Below are 17,445 nucleotides of genomic sequence, written 5' to 3' on the forward strand. Positions count from 1 at the left end.
ATGCATCATGATTTTGCACTGCAAAGATTGCCCTGTTTTAATATTCATATGGGGTTGGGGTTTCCCAGGTTTTCTGTACATTTTTACTGCTGCAAATAAGGGATGTTTCAGAAATAAGCTTCAGCATTGCCAAGTTAAGGTAACATCTGTTCAGGATTTTCTTGGTTGTCTTCCCCCACCTCTCTTAGTCTTAGAAGAGCAGGACCTGCCAGGTGAATCTAAGAGCAGAATTTGTGAAACTTCTTGTGCCTGCCTTTAGGTATGGGAATTCATTTGAAAGGTCTGATCTCTAAAGCAAGGTAATACTTGGATTATGTCAAAATATTAGTTAACTAACAGAGTCCTTTTATGCCAAGTAATTGTTCTGTTTAAGCTTAATCAGCTGCCTTCAGAAGTGTTCTTGTTTAAAACAAACAAAAAAAAAAGATAGAGATAAGTCTCTGCCTTCATCAGAAAACAGTGTCCTGTAAATCTAGTGGCCTTTTGGCAGTGCTGTCTGGACTTGGGTTTTTCATTATTTTAGCAATATTAGGATTCAGAGTATATACCCATGCTGTCCTGGATGTTTGTGAGCTGCCAAGAGGAGGGATACCTGTTCAGAAAGTGTCTTGGAAAAACTGTAAGGGTGTAGAAGAGTGCTAAAGTCCTGTTACAGATTCTTAAAGAATGTGAAACATGGTACATACAGATAACAAGCTACATATGGATATGGCATTCTGAAAATCTGTAGGTATGCTGAGATGATTTAGCTTTCACTCTGTTATCCTGTGTGAAGTTCATATGGAAATTGTTCAGAAATAATCATTTCTCATGCCAGAGTTCCTCATGGCTCTACAGTTATGTTTTTACAGGTTTCTGTAGCATCTTGTATCCACACTGTCTTATATACCCAGATACCACATCAAAAGTTTAAACCTGTGAGGGTGAGTGAAGGTTAGATACACAGGATATAGACAAAAATCTTTTTCTAATACTCAGTATAAAAGGTGGGCACACTCATTATGATCAAACATTATCTAGTTTAAATTTCTGAAACATGGAACCTTTCATTAATAAGCCAGTAACTTAAAATTTAGGAGGTCATCTAAATGAAAATGCAGAAATTCTGTAAAACAGCTGAAAGAAACTAATCTCCATATTTTTAAGAAAGACCGAGGATTGGGAAGTGCTCCAGATCTCACATTTTATTGAATCTGTGAGCGATTGAATCTGTTTCTCTTCAGCTCCTTACTCTGAAAGAAGAGTTGTGTTCTAGTTACTAAAATACCATGTTAAGTTTATGTCTGAAATACTTGCTTATGTAGTGTTTGGGTAAAGGAAGACTGCTGATTTGAGTAGACAGATTTGCTTTTAAATGAAATTTTCTCATCTGCTAAAGATTTGCTAATGAGGGAACCAAAGCCAGAAAAAAAAGAAAAAGCTGAAATGGAACCAGGAGTTTACTGCTTGATTTGAAAGACAAATTTGAACTTCTGTCTTGTTTTAAAATCCACAACCTACATTCTGAATCCCTGTCTAAATTTATATGAATTTTATTGTCTTTTGTTTGCTTTCCCTCCTGGAGAGAAGGGTCCTGCATGGTGATACTCAACCTGCTGTTCACAAACTGCTTTAGATGAGACAGTGGAAAGAAACTGAGGAAACAAACCCATTGTGATAAAACTTAATATGTGCTTCAAACAGCCTCAGCCAGCACAGAAGAGTTTTCAGATCTGTAATGGTTTTCTTCAGCTTGTTTGACAGTATTTTATAGCTTGGCATCTAAGCATGTTGAGGGGGAAAAAGTAATCTGGGTTGTGGCAGGAAGATAAGAATATACTGTCTTCTGCAAACATAATTTTTCACACTGTCAGATTTGACCCCCTTTTAGTGATAGAAGAAATTAAGTGGTTAGTAATAGAAGAAAGTGAAAGATAACTTGATGAAATACATTTAATGTCATTGTTCTCAAAATTTAATTTCGAAGATTTTAGTTAAATCTCTAGTTCAGTATAAAACAATTACAAATCTGAAACACTTAACAAGCCAATTCAGAATAGAGTTTGTTTGCTTTTCTGTTTAATGTAGTCATTTCATGTCCTTTTCCCCCTCAGTAGTCTTTACCTCCCTGTATATTTTATGAGGTTGTTGCAGATTTAATTGTGCAGATATGGATGCAATGGCCTTTTGGGAGCTGCAGTCTTCTGAAAGTTCTGTTGTAGTGTCCTCTTCTGTTTTACTGAAGATGGAACATAAAACTTTGCCAGTTCACGGCATCTTTTTTTGTTTCCTCATCCTTCTCCATTTTGTAGTAATAATTCCACGTTTTTTCCTTAATCATGTGAGGTTCTGGTTTACTCTTTACTCTTCTGCCTGAAACATTCTCTCTGTAGGCAGTGGTTTGCAAGTGTGTAATTGCACAGCATTCTTCCAATACAAATTGAACACAATATAACAAGTGAAAAGCACTTCAGTTTTATTCTTAATGTGTTCAGTTATTTGTCATTTACTATTTAAATATATTCCTCTACATCCTAGAAGGTGGGAGATACTTGGACAAACTTAGGGCCTCTCAGGCCCTTTGGGGATAAACAGATTCACTATAGTGTCTGAATTATAATCTTAAAAAAATTAAAACCACTTAGGCAGCTAGGGTTGTGAGGCTACTGTATTTTTATAGGCAGAATCACATAGAATGAGCTCTGGCCATTTCTTAACAGACTTAAGTGGCCACTTTCTATTTGAAGCAATAGTACATAGAGGGGAGTTTGCACTGCTTTTGATCAGCTGTAGTTGTAGTTTTGGGTTTTGAAGTGATTTGATTTAATGAGACTTTTGTCACGAGAAGCAGCCATTTCTCTGTGGAATGACAGGGCATCACTCTTGGGGACAGTACCTGCATCCCTGGGTGCCTTTGGCTGAAGACTGAATGTGGATTTGTCTTTTGGCATATAAAATTACTGAATTTTTCACAGAACAAGAGCTCTTCTAAGAACATAATTATTCTAGTGGTTTTCTGAGGAAGGAAGGCATGGGGTTGTTATCCTGTTACTTTGTTTTTTCGTGTTTTTAGGTCATGATGTCCTTTGTCATTGGGGAATTCAAGCTGTAAAATATTACAAAAATAATATTTTCTGTTCTGTTGCTCCCTTCTCCAGACACACCAACCACATCTCCTAAATCTCTGAAAGGAATGAAGTTTTTTCTACTACCATTTCCTTAGCTCTCTATCTGTGCTGATAGACAGGGAAAACAAAACAAAACATTTTCACTTTTATTTTCATTACACAGGTCCATGAGGGACAATAGGAGTTTAGCTGACAAAGCACAGCACAAGTAGATAGCAGGAAGAGAAAAATAATGTGTGTTTGGTCAGCAACCAATCTTAGCTTTTTCCATAGGAAATAAATAGGTTTGACTTAAGTTTGTGTGTTCTAACTTCAATTCAAAATACATTTTAATTGTGTATATTCTGTTTAGGGGCCTTGATTATTTTGGCTTAGTTTCTTTGTAATGTGAGGAGCTTGGTTTTTATCCTGGTTTGCAGCTGGACCTCCAGCAGTCTGTGTTTGTAGCAGGGCCTTCTGTTATAGTGAAAGTGGAAGTTGTTTGGAACAGAGTGAAACTCAGTTGAAAATGAAAATGGAAATACCAGATATATGCAGCGTAAGCTGTTCAATATGTACTTCCTAGTTAACATTACACAGAAAAGAACATTTACTGTCTTCACTTGTCTTAATGGTTCATACTTTTTTTGTTCAATATTAAATTCTTATGATGTTGTGAAGAGTTGAGAACTTCACCAGTTATCAACATTGTTCTTTGTATAATCCCATTGTGACAATTAGCAATGTTTTTTTATTGTTATTGTTATTTCTATAGCTTTTCACATTTATAGTGAAATAGTAGCTCTTTGATGCTCAAGGTAATTTGCAATAATTTTGAAGGGTTATAATTCCTTGCATATGTGTGCACATGAGCATATACACACAAAATAGTTGAAATACAGACAAAACATCACTGTGTCTTTCAAAAGAGTTAAAGTAATCTCAATCTGACACCACCTAATACGCCTTCTAGGTATTTTTTAAAAAATTACCTTACTCATCATGGTGTCTTCATAGCAGAGTCTACAACAAACCTAAAGCTCTCAATGGAGTAAAGATGCTGTCCTTAAATGAGTTTGGTTTTGGTCAATTTAAGATACTTTTAAGCTTTGAAATTACATATTATTCATTATGTGTTCTTGTCTCATCATAGTCATGCAGATTAGAACTAAACAAAAGTTGACTGAATTCTTTAGAGCAAGTGTAGCCAAAGTTAATTAAATAGTAGTGTTTTCTATGGCCAAGCCACTTCTTTGGGCTGGTAGAATGCTGACAGCAGTGTTGTGAATTCTTGTCAATCTGCCTGTCACTCATTGCATGTGAAAGTGCTGAGAGAATGACAAACAAATCTGTCATATGTTAAGGAAATAGGAAAGGCATGTTAAATTTTATTTTATTTTTCACTCCTTCTCAGCCTATTGCAGCTGCTGGCCCAGATGAGTTTTTGAGGATGCTGCTTCTCCGCAAGTTATAATTTCTCAAAGGAAAACTCAGTTGCTGTAAAGAAATTACTCAATTTTCACACTCCACATCCTCCTGGACAAAATTAATTTGAAATTCATCTAGCTGCCTTTCCAAGCAATTGTTTCATTACTCCAGAAAGTCAGGAATTTCAGTGTCTGCCATCCTGAGTAGTGCAAAGCCAGTGGAATGGTTTGTGTATCCAGTGTTAGGATTAGTCTGCGTGGCGTCATCACCTCCCCCTCAGCACTGCCCATCTTTGTAAATTCTCTGCAGTCTCATGTTTGAAAGGGGAACAAAATCCTCAAATTCCTTAAAGCAGAAAAGTAATCTGATCCCAAGTTGTTTCCTTGTGATGTTTAGTGTGACTGGTTTCATGTTTGGAGCTATGGTGACTGAGTTGGGAGTTCCTCAGGCTGCAGCGCTTGCCTATAATTAAAGATGGAGAGGTGAAGGAAATTGTATAATTAAATGGTTTTAATTCTGGGAAAACTGCAGTTAAAGGTAATGGGATGCTGCATGTGTAGGGCAGTCCAGACTTAGCAGTGGCAGAACCAGAGGGTGTTCTGTGCTCCTCTGCAGCACAGGAAGCCTGTTGACATTAATGGATAGGAGATCTAATTACAAGTGAGAACAATTTCAAGAAAAGAGAAGTCATGAAAAAGACACAAAGGAGCCACAATTTAAGGGGAAGGTATTTTAAAACAGTTTGATTTTGTGTGGTCTTCCCTTTCTTTACAGTTGGGCTCTAAACCAGGAGTTTCCCATCTTAATTTGTTTGCTTAAGTATCATCTCAGGAAGAACTGGTCAGGCTTGGCAGGAGATGTTCCCTGCATTCACACAGCCCACAGGACTGTGCTTCTAGTCCTGCCTCTCCATCTTCATGGGTGCAGTCAGATGCCCTGTGCTGACTGACCACATATTGTTATGAGTTCAGACTTCCCTAATCAACAATTTCTGTTTCCTTTGGGAGGAAAAAGAAACTGTAGGACGAATTACTTTTCTTCTATATCATTTTGTAACTTGAGATTGATCTCCTGTTCTTTAAAAATGCGGAGAATACAAGTGTCTTATAAAGGAGCTTCAGTCCTCAGAGGAGATAGCATGAGGGGATTGGGTGGCAAATTTGTTTGGAAATTATTTCTTTCCCCCCCCTCGTATTAGTAATTAAAATAACCCTACCTGGATACTGAAGTAAAATCTATACATGTAACTGCATTTGTTTTGCAAAAATGTTTCTGAGAGGAAGTATTGAATAAGCTGCATGTCCAGGAATTGCACCTCATTGTTTTCTGTTGAGATACCTATTTAACACATCAGGGCAATTCCCAGAATAAGAAAATCAAACTAAAGCAGAATGGTGCAGGAAAGTAAGATGGAAGTGAGAAAGTGGTGATATTTTCTATAGACTTCTTAAAAATCTAATATGAGAGCTCCATGGATATAAAATGCTGTGCTGTATTTTGCCATTCTTTTCAAGTATGAATGTTTTATCAATAGAAAAAAAAACATAAGTACTTCAAGCCCACTACAGATAAATCTAGCAGGTTTTGTCAGAGTCTGTCATATTCAAGTTTTTTATCATGATCCAGTATAGTAAGAGAATTCTGGACATTTCTAAAATTTTGTGAAGTGCTTGTAGACACATTGGAATGCAAAATTCACCCCTGTACTTGCCACCCTTTTATATTATACTGCAGTTAGAAGCACTGCTAGAGCCTTTTCATTATTCCAGCCAGCTCCCTCTCAGACTAGAGTCATAAATCTTTGTAGCTTACTTGCACTTTCTGAAGAATGCAGGGAGTCATAAATTAAAAGTGAATTTCAGGCTTCTGATTAACTTTCACATTTCTGAAAAGTTGACTTATTGAAAAAAGATTCCAATGTATCTCTTCAGCTGAAATGCTGAAGTTGGTTTGTTGTGCTAGGATTAATGTTTTTCCAGACCTGCCCCTGACATATGGGCTTCTTAATTTTTGCCTTTTAAGCATAACTTTTCACATCATGTTTAATTGCCAGAAAGAGCATTTGATTTTTCACAGCTGCTTGGAATCTTTTAGGTCTGTTAAGAGTGATGGACTTGTGGCAAGCTTGCAGGAAGGGTTCTCTGACAGTCTTAGATCCTTAGAGAGCCAAAAACCTTGAGACATGAGAATGTAGCTCCTCCTGGAGTCACATGAACCAAGTCTGTATTCATCAGAAAAGTTGAATCACTACATGAGTAATTGTCCCTAGCAATAAGAGGACATGCCTTCATGTATATTTACCAAGTAGAGTTTTAAAAGCTTTGAGAATGGATTTCTGAGTACATTGAGTTTTAGGGATTTTGACTGGTTGTGCCTCTCTGTGTTTGCAAGTAAATCTCTATGCAGTTGCAGCACATGAAAGATTTTAGTTGTTTGTGTTTGGAATATAATGTGTAATTATTTATGGGAGCATTTTCTGGATTTGTAAATCTATACAATGTGAAGGGACTTACTCTGACTCAGTGTAATGCTCCAAGTACTTGTTTCTAAAATATCGATTTCTACTTTCTTAACTGTCTCCTTTCTTTCTTTCCTCTTGCCTCTTGTCATTAATTTTAAGTGCCTTCTGAATGATGAGCTGGTACTGTACAAGATGAATGACAAATGTTGCATATAAATTTAGTACTAGAAAATCAAAAAGGAGGTTCAGAATGCGTGATTTTATAAAATACGTGATATGTCTTTAATAAGACACCTTCTGTGCTTTTTTACAGTTAGTGCTTACCTAGATAAAGGTGCACTCTATTTATATTAAATAGAACAGATGAAGCCAAAGAGACAAAATGCAGCTAACTCTGTGAAATGGTTTAATGGTTTTATTTGGTAAATAGATGTCTGTGTTGCTGAACTTTGTTATGATGTAGTAAAAATATGTCTGTCATAGGGAAACATGAAACACCCTTGTAGCTAAATCTGTCCCTTGAAGTGGAAATAGTTCTGTAATCATTTTCCAATAGCTAAAATAGCTTTACAGCATCAATGGAGCACTCACAAACTTTTACTGATAGAGCTGGAACATAAAAAAAATCTCAGAAAAGTTATGTGGGGAATGGTTCATGTTTACAAGTTCTCTGTATGTGAAAAAACAGCTGAAAGATGGAGGGCTTGGGGTTTTAAAACTGTTTATTTTTGTAGTTTCTATTCAGACATAAAGACAGTATTTCAGTCTGTTCTAGTCTGGAGATTTTGTTTGGTTTTGGTTTTTTATGTTGTTGGGTTTTTTTTTTAATCTGATAGTACATTTGTGTGTATAGCACTTAACTGGATTAATAATACTCAATACAGAGGGAGGTTGACTTTTCCACATCTACATCCAGTGCTCAGGTAATGTATTTGAAATCAAATTAAGCCTTCCTGATGGTCTCTCAGAAGTTATTTGAAAAGATAAAGGTAAACCACAGCTTACTTGCTAATATTTCAGATTAAAACAAAACTGTAACTGCAGTGTGGATTTTTTTCACTGTTAGAGAACAAAAGCTATGACTTAAAGTTTGAAGTTTTCATGACACATGAAATGCAATTATTGTTTGCAAACATGACAGCATTTTATTCTTATGTACTATTTCTTATTTTCCTCCTTCTATTACCACTGGTGCATATCTGAATAAAAGATGATGATCAGTTTGGCTTTTCTTTTTTTCTTTTTAAGGCTCCTGCTAAGAGAGATCCAGCTCAAAGTACCATCAAAGAGGAAAAAGTCCATCTGTTGAAGTATAATATAGGAGATCTAGTTTGGTCAAAAGTGTCTGGCTTCCCATGGTGGCCGTGTATGGTTTCTGCTGATCCTGTTCTCCATGCCTACACTAAACTAAAAGGTATGTCATTCAGATTTCTTCAGGTGATAATAATAATAATAAATAATAAATAATAATGATAATAGGATTCTGTGGGCCAAAAAATTAAGTTTCCTTATGTAACAACCAATAATGAATGCCATTATTTTATCAAGGAGCACTGGTACAAATTGAGCTCTCAGAGGATACCTGAAGATTCACCACTAGGTTCAGTGACTCTAGTGGCAGCACTAAGTCTCCTTAATTAGGCAATTACAGCTGTCCAGCAGCACAGTGCAGAAGGAGCACAGTGCCTGTCTGCTTGGCAAATGGGCTCTTGGCAGATCTTTAAGGAGGTTGGAAATGTAGGCTCTGGCATCTCTGTATGCAGCCAGGCATCCTGGTAAAATAGATTAAGTCAGAGATTAAGTCAGAAGAGCTCTGTAGTCACTACTTAAACATTTTCTTGATGAGCCCAAAGTAATTGCTGAGCAAGAGAATTGATCCTGGCTACACAACACTGGAACATATGTTAGACTACAGATTGGATGTGTGATGGTTACAATCCCAAGACTTTCCCTCTGCCCTTCCTCTAGATTCTCATATCTGATCTCAGATGAGTCATTATAGTTCTTTCAGCTCTCATAGATGTTATTATATATAGTGTAAGTTTGTAATTGTTACAAAACATTACATGTATATGTTAAAATTTTTGCCCATACCTTTAATTAGGTTGATTTCATATTACCCTTCCAGAAGCCATATTTTACAACAAGATTAATCCCCCTATTAAAGTAATCACCATTATTGGCTGAATCACCATGAAAAGAAAGTTCTTTCTAACTCTAGAAACTCCAAAAATGGAGTATGAAGCCATCAGCTAGATCTGTTTGGTGACTAAGTCTAAGATATGCAGTGTATTAATAACCTAATGGAATCTAGACCTAGTTTGAAGTCACCTGTAACAGAATTGTGGCTGTTATTTGTACCTGCTGGGTGTCCATCCTGACCTGAGTTTGTCCAGTCTATGTGTTGGACAAAGTGGTGTGGTGACACTGGGGGGGAACCACAGGTACTGTAGGGAGCATATTTGATCTAGCAGGATTGAATTGGCAAACACAGAAGTGCAGGTTAAAACCTTTCCTGTTTCTAAACAAGACCATAATTTGAACACTTAGCAAACCTACAAGTTCATTGAACAAGGTGTTGGAGGACATCTTAAGTGTGATCTCTTACCCTCTACCTTTTAGAAATTCATTGTTAACTATGAACCCTTTGAGTTTTGAAAGTGGTTTCTATCTCCATCTCTGTCGAATAGCTGAGACCTTTGGAAGGCAAAGGTTATATGCCTGTATTGTGCCACAGTGAGACAATATTCCTCCTGTTTTTCTAGGGGAAAAAAGGGAATATTTTTAGTTTTAGAAGAAAAAGATGTTTCATATTTAGATGTCAAAATGGTAGTCTTCATTCCATTCTCCCTTCTGCCAGACAAATCCTTTAGTGATTTCTTTGATTCCTGAAAAATCTTGATTACTATGAAGCTTTGAATGCAGAGGTTAAAACCAGATGAAGTATGAGTCTCTGTTTAAGAATATTAAAAATAAAGTTTAGGAGACTTAGAGAGGAAGCTGAGTGCAAAAGCTCTCCCAGCTGTGGAACTTTCTCAGTGTTCATTGAGAAATTAATACTAAATTCATTTTCAGAAACACCCAGACCTACATGTAAAGTTAATATACTTGGAAAACTGGCAGGTGATTGTAACCTCGAATTAATTTAGCCAAACATGTTCTTGCTGGGAATGAAACCATTGAGATTTTGGGTCAGACTTCATACATTATATCTTAGAGACTTTCAGGCTGGTTTAAGTGGGTTTTTGAAAGGTTATCTAGTTTTATTGTGCTTTTGTTATGGCAACTGTAGCAGCTTACAGACTTCAAGTCTGAAAGTGCAGAGGCTTACCAGAGTCTGCATCTTAAATACATGTGGTTTTTTTAATTTTCAGGACAGAAAAAGAGTTTTCGTCAGTATCACGTTCAGTTTTTCGGAGATGCCCCAGAGCGAGCCTGGATATTTGAGAAGAGCCTGGTGCCCTTCAAAGAAAAAGACCAGTTTGAACAATTATGCCAAGATAGTGCAAGACAAGCCCTCAATAAAGCAGAGAAAATAAAGGTAAGAGGTTATCAAATCAGACAAGATTTGGAGCTTTTTATTTTAACATTACGGTATCTACAGCTTTAACAGATATAAACAGGTATTATAAAAAGCTTAAAAACAGCTTGTTTTACAGGGGTCTTACATTTCATTTGCAGATGCAAAGGATGGGGTGATTTACCACTGGTTGTTATTCAGCAAACATTAGTACTCTTCTGCTTTGTCTTGGATTCATCTGTGGTATTAGAGTTATCAAATACAGCTCCATTTGAACTCTGAATTACAGATCTGCATGACAATTAGTCTCCTGGGGGTTTGTTTGATGTTACTGTCAACATTTTGAAATCACAAGTGGGCAGATTGTTCACGGAGCTGTCTCCTCTTGCAGATGCTGAAGCCGGTGTCGGGGAAGCTGCGGCCGCAGTGGGAGATGGGTGTGAAGCAAGCCAGTGAAGCGGTGGCCATGCCAGTGGAGGAGCGCAAGGCCAAGTACACCTTCATCTATGTCAGGGACAGGCCTCATCTGAATCCTCGAGTGGCAAAGGAGGTTGGCATTGCTGTGGAACCCTTGGAGGAGATGGATGAGTCGTGCTATTCAAGTGAAGAAACCACTCCCAGTCTGAAATCAATGAAGGAGTCTGGCATTCCTAGCAAGAGGAGGAGAAGGACATCAAAACTCTCTGCTGCTGATGATACGCAAGAGAGCAGTCAGTTGCAGGATAAGAATACTACTCCTCAAAAGTCATCTGAACAGGCAGAATCCAAAAGAGGGATAGGCTCCCCTCTCAATAGAAAGAAAACGCCAGCATCTACTCCACGAAGCAGAAAGGGCGATGCAGTATCTCAGTTTTTGGTCTTTTGTCAGAAGTACAGAGATGAGGTTAGTCTCTTTTAGCTGTTACTATTGTTGATTGCCTCTTCTCATTTCTGTACTTGAAGAAACTACTTTACTTTGGTAAACAAAAATTAAGTATTACTGCACAATCCATAATATTCTGGGTCTGACTAGTTAAGCCTGCATCAAATCTTACTCTAGACAGAAATGGAGAAAGAAGGGAATGCAAGTGAGCAATATAAACAAGATGGTGATAACTGCCTTTGTATTTCAAGCGAAAGTTATGTTAGTATCTTCCCACATAAACCAGTAGTCCTTTGTATTAGCCATATTTTGTCTTTAATGTATGTACAATATAATACATACACATACATATATGCTCAGGCAAATATAACAAAGATTATGCTGTTCATGGCAATCTGCTTGTAGGTAGCTTTTACATTCTTTCCGAGGACATGGCTCAGTTGATTCTGTGTGTTTCCTTATCTTTGAACACCTCAAAACTTAATTTACTTATCCAGAACCTTTTGCTGAGCTTCGAAAGAAGCTGCTTACCAAAGCTTGTAAAAATCACTGTCAGTGTGTACAATCTTCTGGGACAAAAACTAGGTCCTCTTGAGGCACTTATACTCCAATACAATATAGAATAAATAAATATCTTATTATCAACACTTTCTAGGAAGACTTAAAAGTGTAAAAGCACTACTGCTTGTGTAGCTCATTACTTTAAAATCAGGACTTACCATTTTTCTTCCTTACAACCTTTTGCTCCATTTACAGTACTGTTCCATGATCTGAAACTAGTTTGATAGCTTATGTTTTCTTGTACTTGTACTATTACACATTGTTCAGAGAAGGATCAGGAAGTTAGTGCTGACTTTGTCATACTCTTTAGCTACTGAATGGTTGACATCATTGTAGCATATTTGTATTAGAAAAGAATTGATAGATGTAAACTTTATGAAGAAATACTGGAAAGCAGATTCTGTTGGATGGAGGTCAATTAGTTGTGGTTCAACTTGGGATCTTATTAGATCATTGAAACTTAAGGTAATATTGAGAATGAAAATGAGCACAGTGTTAAATAAACCTTTTAGTGGCTTTGGAGAAAAGTATAGGTGTTGCAGTTTGCTGGCTATGGAAAGGAAATAGTTTTGTAGCCATACCATTAAATACAGGTTTTGACATATTAATTATGAAAAGCTGTGTGGGTAAATCATCTGTCTCATGTTGGAGACACGTGAGTTCTATTCACAGTTCCTCTGTAAGTGACATTGCAAGGAGGAATTTCCTTGGCCTTCAATGTAAGTAGCAAGAAGTCTTTTGCAATATTTAGGGAGGTACAATTGCTTCTCTGGAAGAAATGAGATTATGATGGCTGGCTTTATGGACTCTTAGCCAAACACACCTGGCAGAGAAGAGATATGCTGAATCTCTGATATTTCTATTTTCTGTGCCAGTTGTCAGGCTTTGTTCCCTACTGTGGTTATACTGTAATTCTCAAATTAATAGCTGGAAAATATGAAGACTATTCAAATATATGAAATTGAGGAAATACTTTTTCTTTAGTGTAATTTCAGGAAATTGAAAAACTTTCTTAAACTTGAAATTCTCACTGATGATAGTGGCCAATGTTGCACAAAGTTTAAGTAGAACGGAATAAGTTTAAAAATATTACATATTTTTAGAGAGGGGTCATCCTACCATTTCTGCCTAGAATACCTTTTAATAAGATCTGTCATGAAAACCCAAATCTGCCTGAATGTGTGATCCATTCTAACAGGTACAGAAACACTTCTGTGGGTAGAACAGAACTAGGTTGTGAAAGCTGCAGATAACTCTAACTGATCATGAGAAGAAACTGTCTTCCCTTTGTCTTAATTGGAACTTGACTGGCAAAGTGAAGAAATATCAACTTAGATATTTATGCTTTTGGCCTTTCGTGTTGTTTTTAAAATGGCAGGTTCATGCCATTGGTGGAAGGTGGAGATTGTATCCAATCTAGTATTTGGAGTGCCCCTTCCTTTAGGCTTATCTGGTTCAACTTGCATGACTTTCACCAAGAGTTTGTTTTGCTGTCTTGTAGATGTTCTGATGCTTTGGAAAGAGTGAAAATGTTGGCTAAAAAACAAGCCTGGTTTTGAGCTGCTTGTAGTGGTAGCATTGGAGAGTTTAGTGTATGGCTTTCTTAGGATATGCATGTAGAGACTGGGAAAAAAGGAACATTACAGATCCAGAAGAGGCTCTTTGTCCCCAGCCTTGGGAAGGGATGGAAGTGAAGGGGGTGGCTGAAGACTCACTCCTCTTGTGGGGCCTCTAATAATAACAATCTCTCTTAAAAGTAGAGCCATTTCTGTAGTGTTTTGCTTGGAGTCTTGCTTTGTGTGGTAGTGATATTCATATATTTTGATTTTATTATTATTTAACTGGATAATGTTTTTAATTATTTAAGAGACACACTTCCCACATCCCTGAGGGAGGTGCTGAAAGCTTGGAGCACTTTAGTGGTTGTAGTGATGCATTAAGTATTTTGTGCTGTTACCAAAGGAGTAAAGATGTATTTTGTACTATTGTATTGTGTGCTTCCCCTGTGAAAAAATACAAGGCTAGTAAGCATTGGAAGGAAGTGTCTGAGTGGAGATAAAAGTATCATTCAAATGAGAGGCAGAGAGCTACACTGTTTACATTAATTGATTTGGGCCTTGAGTCTGTTGTGAGGAAAATTAAAGAATAATTTCATTAACATGGAGACTGGAAAAGATTGCTGAGCATTTTTCTTGGAGGCCTTACTTTCAAGGGTCCCTTCACCATTAAGAATTCTGAGTGTCTTTTCCTTGTCATTTCACAGTACTGCTAGTCAGCTGAAAGTTATTTTTATTCTTATTTTGTTGAGACTGGAGGTTATGATAATGTGTATCTCATTTCTCCAAATAAATCTAGTTATTTCTTGGAGAATTAAATGGCTCTGTGCCCTTATTGAGCACAATGACCTGTACATTTGTGACAACAGTGAAAATTTATGCTAATTTCATGTTCTGAAGAAGTGAGATTTGTGGAAGGGAGGTGTCTTGTGGGTTTATGTTCCTCCCTTTCATTAATGTGAATCCAGTTGTTGAATTTTAATCAAATTTTGAGTAGAGGCTTTTAAAGCTAGTTGTACTCCTCAAGCTTTATGCAGATGGATTATGCCAGATAGAAGAAGCAAGACAATTCTTAGTACTCCGCATGGATTTCCATACTAAACACTGACCAATGGAAGGGAGATACTGCAACTATTTTAACACCTGGGAAAGCAACAGTCACACTTGCATCCTGTTTGATAACAGGAAATGTAATTTCAATACCCTAAATTCTATGAAATTAGGTTTAATCATTTCACCTTACCAGAAAAATTGTTTTTGTGTTCTGTTGAATGGTGTTACTCTTTGAACAAATGGCTTTCTTGACTTACTTCTTACTTTGCTCTGTGTTTTTGTGGTATCAGTTGCATCACTTAGATAGGATTCTGGAGAATGCTCGTAATGAGATGAGGACTGTTTTTAAACTTACCGTTTCACTTCTGTAAAAGCGTAGATTTTTTTTTTTACTTGTATGATTAATCAAATCTGATTTCCTTTAAGTAGAAGTCAGAGTATGCTGAAGGAGTTTGGGAGGATTTTTTCTTTCTTTTTAATACTGGATTTTTTTGTTGTTGTTGTTGAATATACTCCTAGAAACTCAATTATAAACTCCATGTTGATGGATATTATGTGTCCTCCTTATAACATTAAAAAAGATGCACAGCTTGTGTGTTCCTAGTGTTCATATGCCTAATACAAAAATGATGAATCAATACAGGAAAATGTTGCATCAGATGCTAACTTTGTAAATCTCTCTGCTGAGTTAGGTGTACTGAGTTCTATGATTAATGAGTTTTGCTCTGAATTGATGGGGCAAACGTATATTCCAGTATTGCTAACCTGTTGTTTGTGGGTCTATATTTAAACTTCATTGAGAAACAATACCTGGGTTTTTTTAGTGACCACAGGACAAGATTTATACTTACTCCACTTACTCCATTTTTTGAATGGTAAAAGGCAAATAGATACTTCCAAAATTAGTCTTAATACCTCTGAATAAGCTAGTTAATTTTTTTTAAAGACACAGAGAGAGAAGTGGTTATTCAAAGCAAAACTGGATGCAGTAGGTTTTATTCTAGTTCTGTCTACAGCAGAAATACTAGATATCATATCACTTTCCAAAATGATGGAAGTGTGTACACCATTCTTTCCAATGGTCACTCTTTTTTAATTGAACCCTATTTCTGCATGTATAGGTGGTTGCTGAACATCCAGATGCTTCAAGTGAGGAGATTGAAGAGCTGCTCGAATCGCAGTGGAACATGCTTAGTGAAAAACAGAAAGCTCGCTATAACACAAAGTTTGCCATAGTGACCTCTCCCAAATCTGAAGAAGACTCTGGTAAACGTAAAACTGTGCTAGTGTACTCTAACTAAATTTGATATACATAGTGGCGTTAAACTAAGCACATATTTGAGACCCTGTAGGGAAAACAGCTTTCACTGTTTTCCAGTTTTAATTCTTGGTGTTTGTGCCAATAGCAAAGGAATGCCAATGGTTACAATAAACGCAACCCACGAAGTCTACATTTCTTGCTCATTGTTCTGAAAAGTTGTTATATGTAAACCTTCTGCTGTTTAGACATTGCTGATTTCTCATTCTTCTTCTGCCCATAAGCAGCTGCCATTGCATCCACTGCTTGTTACAAGTGGATGGTGGGAAGGGAAGATGAAATGTTAACTGCTAGTAAAATTTGAGATGTTGTTTTTATAGAACAGTTAGAAATGGTTTAAAAAATTTAATCAGTGCTACACCTTTTCTTCATATAAGCCTAAAGTGTATTACTTCACATCATCATGAACTCAGGAAGAACTATTCCAAACTTTATTCTGTACCCTTCAGCCATTTGGCATTTTACTGTGCTACTCAAAGTTTTTAGGACTTTGTGAAAGTTTGCAGATACTTTATTTTTTTCTCCTTGTATTTTTGTTGCTTTTTTCTGGTGTTTGTTTTTGATGAACAGTCTCAATTATTTTCCAAAATATATGAGAGGATTTGGAGTCGCTTACTTGAGAAAGGAGGAGGAAGAAGATAGTTTTCCATTTGCATGAACTTTATCAAATTTAACTAGCTATCATTTTTCAAATTTAAATAGCTTTACAGCACTGTAAGAGGACTTACTATGGAAGTATTAGAAGCCAACAGGTGCTGCTTTGGGCAATGACAAGAATGAGAGGGAGTGTTTGAAAGTTTGTGAGATCTGGAAAAACTTGTATAAAATGGCAGTCAGTTTTGTTAACTATCTCTGTGTGTGTGTGTGTGTGAAATAACATCATTTTGTGGAAAATTGAAAAGTTTTTAACTTTAAAATTTAAGTGTTAAATATTTGGATATCAGTTTAAAAAAAAACCACGTTCTGTATCTCTCAAGGTTCATCATTGAAGAATATTGGAGAGGCCAAACGTAAAGTGTTTCAAGACTCACCTAAAAGGAGATCAAGATCCAGAAGTAATTGAAATTTGTGTTCTGTGCAAATAGCTCATCATTATAAGTAGCTGTTGAGTGTATTTTTTTATGTAATCGCCCACGTATCATAATCTCTTTATTTTATCTCAGATGTTGTCTTCCTTGACGTTAGAACTTCAATGGATCCCAAATTAAATATCTTAACACTGTAGTGCTGAATTTTGTTCACCTTCCTCAGTGTCATATTGCAAGAAATGTAATTGAAATTGTACCTGTACCAGGTGTTTCTAGTACATATATTGTGTAAATTTATAGTTACCTACAGATGAAAATATGTCAGTTCACTTGTTCCCCATCTCAAATCCTCTTGTCTTAAACTTGGAAGAATGTTGTGGGATTTCTTTTGCTGGCTTTTTGTAAATAGCAGGTTCTCCTGGAGCCATTTCAGTCTCCTTTGTGGATTTAGTTGGTTCATAGAATATTTCTTAGATTGTTTAGATAAGAACATTAATTTGAAAATTATTCATATTTTCAAGTTTCTTTATTTTTGATATTTACAGACATTTTTTCCCATTGGAAGAGAATGC

General features: G+C 36.5%; 1 protein-coding gene across 9 annotated transcripts in view; it reads left to right on the forward strand.

Moving 5' to 3' along the window:
* NSD2 (nuclear receptor binding SET domain protein 2) overlaps window positions 1-17,445 on the forward strand; it is a 97,004-nt gene that overhangs the window by 46,011 nt on the left and 33,548 nt on the right. For all 9 annotated transcript variants that reach the window (XM_085578481.1, XM_077782714.2, XM_021535661.3 and 6 more), the window contains 5 exons: window positions 8,224-8,389; window positions 10,350-10,516; window positions 10,887-11,378; window positions 15,649-15,793; window positions 16,823-16,900. In XM_085578481.1, the coding sequence (XP_085434607.1) occupies window positions 8,224-8,389; window positions 10,350-10,516; window positions 10,887-11,378; window positions 15,649-15,793; window positions 16,823-16,900 (1,048 nt within the window). The remainder of the gene's footprint in view (window positions 1-8,223; window positions 8,390-10,349; window positions 10,517-10,886; window positions 11,379-15,648; window positions 15,794-16,822; window positions 16,901-17,445) is intronic.

This window comes from Lonchura striata, chromosome 4 (assembly GCF_050655825.1).
Source record: "Lonchura striata isolate lonStrDom1 chromosome 4, ASM5065582v1, whole genome shotgun sequence".
NCBI lineage: Eukaryota > Metazoa > Chordata > Aves > Passeriformes > Estrildidae > Lonchura > Lonchura striata.